The 9,961-nt window shown below is 44.6% G+C and overlaps 1 protein-coding gene across 1 annotated transcript in view; it reads left to right on the forward strand.

Annotated features, from left to right (window-relative positions):
- The first annotated feature begins 5,636 nt into the window (after nucleotides 1-5,636).
- The window catches only part of syt9b (synaptotagmin IXb), a 20,677-nt gene continuing 16,352 nt past the window's right edge, over nucleotides 5,637-9,961 (forward strand). Inside the window, exon 1 of the mRNA XM_047050838.1 lies at nucleotides 5,637-6,183. Within this exon, the coding sequence (XP_046906794.1) occupies nucleotides 6,036-6,183 (148 nt within the window). The 5' untranslated portion in view covers nucleotides 5,637-6,035. The remainder of the gene's footprint in view (nucleotides 6,184-9,961) is intronic.

Genomic DNA, 9,961 nt, shown 5'->3' on the forward strand with positions numbered 1-9,961 from the left:
TGTTTGAATTTGAGGTAAGTTATATAATTTATGAGGACTGTACCTTACCTCGCCTTTATCCTTAACTCAACACTATGCACTTGAGTAGGCAGATGTGAAGACCCTGAAGTGTGAAGGTGTGGACTTCGAAGGTCCATCTCCACCAACCGTGTGTCTTCAGTTCAGGTTCCAGGGTTTAAACACATTTGTCCTTTGTTGAGTTTCGACACCATACATGCCTATGATTGGACTAGGTCAGGACCCCCCAACAGTATGATTGGACACAATGCACGCCTATGATGGGAACGCCAGAGTAGAATGTGACTGATTGCTGGTTGCTGTTGGGCCAATACCAGCAGGACACCCAGATTTGGAGTTTAGACGAGAGAAGACAGAACAGAAGGAAAGACAACAACACACTACAAACGAGACAGACACACATTTACGGACACACAATACAGAAGGGTATTTCTTTATACTGAAAGCAAACAATGGACTTCATGATATCGTATTTATCAGTAAAGATTGTACCAATTCAAACTTTACCGTGATGATTCACAGTGAACACACTGCCCACAGAATGTAGTCTTGGTATGGAAGAAATCATGCAATCTGTTTTAACAGTAATTGGCTTCATTATGTACAGTACATGAATGTATAAATAGCAACCTTGCACATGCACACACAGACACGCACACAAACGTACGACTCTGTTTCCATTGTTCAAGCCATCGCACACTCACATACACACACATACCCAGGCATTCAGGGCTCGGATTCTTGGATCTTTCGAGCCGGAGGCCTCTGAGCTGAGGGCTTCTACCAGCCAGTACAGTAGCTCTTCTGAAGGATGGGTCAAGTCAGCCAGAGCAGGCTACAGCCTGATTACTGAACACTAGGCTCTCAGTTCACACACATCCACACACACACGCACACTTGCACACACACAGACATTTACAAATGCACACACACACACACACATCCAATCACTCAGACACCCACCCCAAGAACCCACACACACACACACATCCAGAAATACACACATCCAACCACACTACCCCCCCCCCCCCCCCCCTCCAGACTAAAAGCCAGTTCACTGTCTTGGGGCTCTTAGTTATCCAAGTGCACACACAATCACGCTGTAGAAACAGGCAGCGTCTGCTTTGCTCATCCTCGATTGAAGAACTAGTTTCATATAATGAAATTGAACGTGTTAACGATGTCTGACTCTATCTCTGAAATGGGAATATATTCTTACCTGTATCCTCAAGCTCTGCACAGACAGTGACACAAGTCAGACGTAGATGAGAATGGCTTTACTGCTTGATCGGTACAGAAGCATACCTTTGACAAAATCATTTATAAAAACAGTTGCAGTCATATTAAACCAGGCACCGAGCAAAACCTGAGATTGTCTTAAATCTACGGGAGTAAGTCCGACTTTAAGAGGACTGTAAAGGGCATGGAGCCTACGTTCACAAACCCAGTGCACGGACCGTAATGTATATCTATCTAAGATGTGACTGCTTATTCAAATCAGCTTATCGTCGTCTTTCACTCAGTTGTAATAGAAACCAAATGTGACTTCTTTGGAAGACAAAGGAATGTGAACTGCATCCAAAATACCTGATGTGTAAGAGGACATGGTTGTGTATGGAGAACCTGAGTGATATGAAGACATGGTTCTCTATGGAGAACCTGAGTTATATAAAGACATTGGTTCTCTATGGAGAACCTGAGGTATATGAGGACATGGTTCTCTCTGTGGCACACTGTGTTAAGAAACAACAGTTTCCATGGGAATGAATGTAGTGTACAGGCGTACACTATAGTTTAGCCAATGAAGAGATAGAGTCCATGTTTACTGTGTCATGCATCACGGTGGGATGTACATCTATCCCCCTGGCCCAGGCCAGGTGAGGTGCTGACAGGACTGAGCTGACATTTCACACACACACACACACACACACACACACACACACACACACACACACACACACACACACACACACACACACACACACACAGATCATTTCTCTTGTCTTCTGCTAATAAGGATGGCTAATCCCCCAGCTGTTTACTGAGCTAGTTCATTAGAGTAGAAGACCAAACACAGTCCACCTCACATCTTAAAGCAGCCTGCCAGAACAGCCTTCTCTCAGCATTCCTGCTGAGACATGGTAGAACGCTCAGCACAACACAATACATGACAAGTCAAATGCTATGGAACACTGCATGGAGTAGAATTGAATCGAAAATCATTTAAATGAGGTATGTTCGGGCAATGTGCGACAGACAATCTGCTTTCATTCGGTAGAATTACAGTCTATTTGTTTGTGTATTTATTTATTGGACGACATTTTGTTAATCCACAAGTTTGAAATGTTTTCACTTGACTGTCTGCCAATCTGTTGAATGATCATGAGTTCGCAATGGAAATTTAGAGCAGCAAAAACGAACCAAAAAGAAGCAGTACATCACTTGTGGTGTTCGCTGCTGGGTCCTGGCTAGAGAAAGACACACATCAGGACTGCAGATCACCCTCACAACCCACTTCTGTCGGTGTTTCTGTGTGAGAAAAGCAGATATGTTCCTGAACAGATGGAATTCAATCATAGCCTACGAAATCACCAATTGTGTTAAATGCCATAAGAATGGATTGAAGACAGACAAGTAGCGTGAGGCTGGGATGAAGCCGAGGCCGTGACACGTGCGGTATATTACATTATACATTCTATCAAGCCCATAAAACAGTCGCTTTTGAGGTGAACTTTAGTAAATCCCTGGTAGAACAGAAAAGAGCGCTCCGCGTCTATCGGATCGACTGAGCGAGGTCACACATGCTGACGACCGCTATCAAAATACGTGACCTCTTATGAGCCTGACGGAGTAATCCTAAGACATTCTTTCAATGTGGCTTGGTAAAAGGAAAAAGTGACTTTGGGTCTACGTCTAATGTACAGCGCATTCCCATGAGGTGGTGAACTTGCTTTCAGAACTGAAGCCAAAGTACGCATTGATCTGTTTTGCTGTTGTTCTCATCAAAGACACCTGGGGGCTGGGGGATGATTAATGGTGTTAACAGGGATAAGCACTTATGGATGAGATCAAGGAAGGGCTCTGAAGTGGTTTCTTTCAGGGGAATGAGGAGGATGATGCAAACTTAAGTGTGTGTGTGTGTCTATTGTGTGAAAGGACTCGGTGAATGCACAACCAGCTACCCACCAATGTGCCAGTGAGATTCTGAGGATTGCTTTTTAACAGTGGTCCTCAGCATATACAGAGAAACACAAAGAGAGAGAGTGAGGGAAAGAGGTAACAAAAAAGACTCACAACCTCAGTCGAAGCGGGAAAATTGAAACCTAAGTGTTCTATATCCTACGACCCATGTTGCTGCCTGCCTTTGAAAGACCGTTGCCATCAACACGACGACACATGCAGACCAGAGCTAAGAAACGGCTTCATGTCAGTTGCCATAGACGACCGTCCGGGCAGTCTGCCGTGGGAAACGAACAGACAATGCAATAGTTCTCTTCCCCTGAGGAAGGTGCAGCAGCTGCTGCTGGTGGCTGATCCTGGGCTAACATGCACGTGTGCAAGTGCAAGTGAAGCACCAGGTTTATGCAGCTATGGAGTGAACGCTAAAAGCTCTCCACCAGAAGCCCAATCACAATTACACAAGGTGTGAGTAATCAATGGCACACAGGTGCTCCTTTCTCCACAACACTATGGTATATAATCCATCTTTTATTGCTGGCCCACAAACACACTTTTTTGCCAATTGTGTGTGCGCGTGTGTGTGTGTGTGTGCGTGTACGGGCGCGTCTGCGTGCGCGCGCGTGCTCAGCAGACAGAGGCGGATTGAGCGAAGGATAAGGCATCACTGAGACGACCCTCTCAGTATTCTAGCAGTAAACCAGCGAGGGTTTTCTCTAGTTTGCTCTCAAACGCATCCTGGCCTTAAATGTCGTCTCAAAGAGCCGTTTGTTTTGAAGTGAGATCCAGACTCTGGGCTCCTCTGTCCTGTGTGCAGCTCAGAGGCCTTCTGGGCAAACAAAGAGCCTCTGTGAGGAATTGACTCTATATCTCTTTATCTGCTATCTGCCGTGGTAATAGTTTTAATAACAACTATGGTTGGTGTGGTGGTAATAGTATGGTGGTAATGGTGGTAATAGTATGGTGGTAATGGTGGTAATAGTATGGTGGTAATGGTGGTAATGGATTTTTCGTTTCAAGTTAACAGGCTTGAGAACTGTTCGGACTTCTCTACTGTGTTTAACTTTGTGCTGCAACACAGAGACAGACTGACAGGCAGAAAGAGACAGACAGGCAAGCAGACAGACAGGCAGACAAAGAGATAGATAGATAGAGACAGATAGACAGACAGACAGACAGACAGGCTATCAGGCAGGCAGGCAGACAGGCTGGCAGGCGGACAGACCGTCAGATAGACAGACAGGAAGATAGACAGACAGGAAGATAGACAGACAGACAGACAGACAGACAGACAGACAGGTTAGTAAGCCGTAGGTAGCCATCTTCTCTACCTTGAGCTATAGCATACACGTGGACACTCCCACCTGCCTGAGACAACACAGCAGAGAACAACAACAATGAAAAAGATCATGATTCATGCTACCAGGGTGCTGATAGGCATAGATAGGTAGGTCGCTCAACGGCATTGTTCTTTACATGTGACTTAGTCATGGCCATAGACAGTAACTCCTACCTTTATTAGACACACAGACAGGACAAACACACACTTCACAAAGTCCTTTCTCTCTTCACAAGGTTTCCTGTGTGATTCAATTTCCCGCTACAAAGACAGTTCACTAATGGTTTCCAAACTATTACATTACAGTCCAGGGATAGGTGTTCTTTGTCAATGCAGTTACTTTTCAAGTACAATAGCCAGGCTAACTGACTGACACACTTTAAAATAAATAACTTTTGTTGCGACCAAACACTGCAACCTCAATCAAGTAAAGGTGTTGAACCAGTTCAAGGCATGGAGAACACCTGTCATAGCTTAACATACTGATTATAAACTGATTACAGACCTTGTTAAACGGTGAGCCTGCTGTTTAGGGTGGAGTATCCATAAAAAGAGAGAGAGAGAGAGAGGGGGGGGGGGGGGGAGGGGAGGGAGGGAGGGAGGGAGAGGGGGGGGGGGAGAGAGAGAGAGAGAGAGAGAGAGAGAGAGAGAGAGAGAGAGAGAGAGAGAGAGAGAGAGAGAGAGAATGAAAGTGAGAGTGAGAGTGAGAGTGAGAGTGAGAGTGAGAGTGAGAGTGAGAGTAAGTAAGAAAGACAAACAAAAATGTATACTTGTGGAATAATGACAACTAGGAAAATCAGACTAAGAGAAAAACCCTTTATATAGTGAAAGTCAAAGAGATTTGCACAATACAATAATTTTCTGGACAACGACATTCTTGTGGAATGGCAAGCAACAGCTACGTGTGGCGTAAAATAATAATAATACAATACATTGTACAATACAACAAATATGTTCAACACAAGTTTAAAATATCGAGTTTGTAGCTGTGCAGTGAACACAAGCGAGTTAGCGAGGAAGAGGGTGGGTGGGAAGAATTGGGTACTGCCAGGGCATTGAGAAATAATCGAGCAAAGTCTAAATTAATTCATTAAGACCTTGACGAGTGTGCAGAGCGCTGGGATTTCAGCACCACAGAGCAACGAACAGCGCACGGGACTGGATGAACTGGCCAGAGGGCTGCGCGCGTCCGGGTGGATGATTCAACCAGTGTCCTCGACTCCAAGCACCGATTTGAACGGCTAAAACCGGATTTCAAACTGCTTGTTATCCTCCTACGGACTCATTAGGAACAGCCTTGCGCTTCTAGCTCTCACTTTACGTGATGCTAACCGACGAGATATTTTAAGCGCGCTGGAACAGAGTCGGATCTATTAGTGGATAAGGGGCGTAAGGTGGTCGGTTAGAAGTGGTTCCGGGGATACCGGAGCGTCAGTGACCGGTCTAAGAGTGGTGGGTCGCCGCTAGAGAGCCCCCCCATTCAGAAGCATGCTGGTGGGAAATGCCTGGAGACAGAGAGGACGAGATCTGTCGAAAGGCACTGGAACTGCTCTCCGACCTGTGCTCTAAGGGTGAAGTGCAGAACGATAACTGTGTGGATTTTATCTATTATTTCCGTGATCTTGCCAGACCGAGGTATTCCGACTCAGGTAGGCATGTACAGTTTTAGTTCTTGGCTTTTTGTAAAAAGGTTTTAGTAAACTTCCTCAATACAGCACATGTTCAGTCGGCTCCTATAGCAGCCTGCAAAACAGAGGGTGCGAAGACCTGTTGAAAGAAGACTGTGGATTGGTACTGTACAATACATAAGATACAATTTCAGAAGTATTCACATTTATCTGTACGTTTAAACTAAGTGGTTTGTGCTTACGTGAGTATAAGAAAAACAGCAACTTATTATTAAATTATCAATACTAGTACCTAAATATAATGTTTAACTCTATGTTATTAGGACAAATATACACTCGTCTATTACATTTAATTAGCTGATATCCCCTGTTATTTAATTATAAAATCTGTCAGCTGTCAATCAAACCTCAAAATTCGATTTGCAAACCAGTGTTTTATTTGAAAGATCTTTAGCTGGATTCAAGGCTACCACCTGGCCTCGTGCGGCTAAACACGTTACAAATGCCATTAAAGATGCATGATCCAGCGGAAGTTCAGCTAACGGATCTTTTCCCAAAAGGCCGTGTGACCCATTTACTGCCGGTTGTTCCACATAAACCCGGTATTGTCGACGTAATGACGCCAATCACACCTTATTAGAAATCTGGTGGAACACCAATGACTTATCCCAATCGATTCCTTTCCTCGTCGTCCATCAATGCTGGGGTCCGCTAAACCGATGAGGTGCAATTTATGTTGACCATGCGCTGCTCATGTTGCATTCAACATTCCAGCCTTTTCACTTTATGAATGGGGTATCTGCAAAGGAAGTGCTGATAATATGGCTGGGGCAAGGGCTCAACACTCACACTCTCGAGTGGATTGACTAGGTCTTTCTGCTCTCCAGGAAAACAAGAACTTCACACGTTCTGAGAGCACTGCCAAATGTTAACAAACATTACTTAAACAGCTGACTGCTTAAACTACTCAGAGTAGGTTTGGTGGCAAAAGAGATGTAAAACCCATCCATGTTTTTGCTCTATCATCTTCGGTTTCAGCTTTGTAATTTTATTTTACCATGCTTTACCAAAAGTCAAGCAAAAATGTTTCTATAATGAAATGAAGACTAAACACAAACTTTCTCAAGATTTGCACTTTCTGCTGCACAAACACTGAAAATATTTCTGAAATATTTTAATGTAAAAACTATTTTGCACAGTAGCACTGTGCAAAATACCCAACTGTCTCATACTCAACCCAACTGTCTCATCTTTCCTTGAACTCTGACCCTTGGATGGCATCTTTTTCATTTCCTGTTTGAGACACGTGAGCCAGCAGTGTGTCATCGGAGGAAGGTTGGGAGAGGCATTACAGAGGCCTGGGCCTGGCCTTGGGAAAGGATGTGAACCTCCGCAACAAGCAGTCAATATCCAGAGTAAAGCCAGTCTTAATGGGCTTTAAAGGGTTTAGAGTCCAGACTCCTAGAGGGGTTTTATGGGGTGTAGATGGCTGTAATGAGACCTCTGGGGAATAATGTGTGTGCGTGTGTGTGTGTGTGTGTGTGTGTGTGTGTGTGTGTGTGTGTGTGTGTGTGTGTGCGTGTATGATCCACAGGTCACCCTTGAGAGACCAGCAACATCTCTATTCCTGTTCTGTCATGGTCACCATCCACAGACCTCCAGGCCTAGTACTACCCTGATAGACCCTCAGGACTAGTCCTACTCTGATAGACCCTCAGGCCTAGTCCTACTCTGATAGACCCCAGGACTAGTCCTACTCTGATAGACCCTCAGGACTAGTCCTACTCTGATAGACCCTCAGGCCTAGTCCTACTCTGATAGACCCCAGGACTAGTCCTACTCTGATAGACCTCCAGGACTAGTCCTACTCTGATAGACCTCCAGGACTAGTCCTACTCTGATAGACCCCAGGACTAGTCCTACTCTGATAGACCCCAGGACTAGTCCTACTCTGATAGACCTCCAGGACTAGTCCTACTCTGATAGACCTCCAGGACTAGTCCTACTCTGATAGACCCCAGGACTAGTCCTACCCTGATAGACCTCCAGGACTAGTCTTACTCTGATAGACCTCCAGGACTAGTCCTACTCTGATAGACCTCCAGGACTAGTCCTACTCTGACATACCCCAGGACCAGTCCTGATCTGACTTCCAGGACTAGCATGTTCAGTGTCCCAGAGACACACACATATGCAGAGTGAAAGAGAGAGGGCAGGAGCGTGTTACTGCTACTGAGTAGGGTCCTGTGGCGATGTGCCCTGTGGCGACGCACACACACACACACACACACACACACACACAAATCCTTCATGTAGGTTTGAAGCCTGTCTTCATGCCTGTAAAAAGATGAGACACCACAGTTCAAAGAGAGGGTATGTTCCACATGTATGTATGAGTTGGTGAGGGCCTGTTCCATGTGATTTGACATGCGGGCCACGTAGGAGCTCAGACGTGCTCTGATAAGGAAGATGTCACGCGAGCGAGAACGAACATGAAGATGGGTTGAGACCTTTCCCAGCGTACAGTCGTAGCAAGTCAGATCGTGAAGTCTTTTCATCTTGCAGTAATCGTGTCCTTCAGCTTACATTCTACTTTTTATCTCTCTCTCTCTCTGTCTCTGTCTCTCTTTGTCTCTCTCTCTCTCTGTGTCTTTCTCTCTCTCTCTCTCTCTCTCTCTCTCTCTCTCCCCTCTCTCTCTCTCTCTCTCTCTCTCTCTCTGGCTCTGTTTGAAGATCAATGCAAATCAAGTTCACAAAAGACTTGTTTGATCATGTGACAACCTTGGCCAAGATAACCATCCAGTTTGTTGTGTGGCTCATCTGCCTCATCAAAGCCCTTGTACACTGTCAATGCAACATTTACTGTGAAAATCCAGTACGGTGCTTTAGGGTGATTTCAAGTTGGGTTCACTTCAAAGATAAAGAGAACTTCTTTGCTTAGAGGAGATCCATTTGCAAAATATAGCTTTTGTTTTCTGGTGTTTGAAACGGAATGTTGTACACACACACACACCATCACTTCTCATTGGATGTGTTGTCTCTAGGTATTGCCCTGAACAAGTTTGAATGATTTCCAGAAGGTCCATCCCTCCCTGTTCTTAATAGCTGTTTTCACAAATTGAACAACTAAACCTCACAGCCCAATGCAACAGGCTGTAATTATGAGAGAGATTCAGCTGCTGTGCTCTCAGAGACCCAGGGTTTCTCATGCTCTGCTGTTACATTAAGATGATTAGACAGAGCAAAACCACACAGCTGTTTCTTTTGACACATACAGTACATTACTTTATGTAAACATAATCATTTCATCACAGTTGTATACATTGCTAACTTTGGTGTGTGTGTTTGTGTGAGAAAGAGAGGGTTAGTGAGGGTGGGGGGGCAAGGGAGACTGAGACTGACAGTGCCTGCTGTTGATAGACAATTAAAATAATCAAGCCAAAGCCAATTAAACAAGTTGCTTTCAAGAAAGTCTAAACGTCTGTGTCCTGTTGGCTACTGATTAAGCACAGAGTATTACAGTAAATTAAACAGCCAAAACTCGATTAAAAATGGCAGATTCAAAGCTTGTTTCCTTGATTACAGCCTGGCTGCTGAGGAATGGTTTTAGACTTCCAACCCTGAGCTACAATCTCTTTAGTTTAGTAACTCACAAAGACTCATACGTCATTCCGTAAATGAGAAGCAACTATTTGTAGCATGATTTCACATCACAGTCAATATTGACATGTTTTTCAAATGTAAAGGCTTTGGAGTTGGAGTAATGGAATCATGACTCAGAGGAAATGAAGAGGAGAGA

The sequence above is a fragment of the Hypomesus transpacificus genome, unplaced genomic scaffold (genome assembly GCF_021917145.1).
Source record: "Hypomesus transpacificus isolate Combined female unplaced genomic scaffold, fHypTra1 scaffold_129, whole genome shotgun sequence".
Taxonomy (NCBI): domain Eukaryota; kingdom Metazoa; phylum Chordata; class Actinopteri; order Osmeriformes; family Osmeridae; genus Hypomesus; species Hypomesus transpacificus.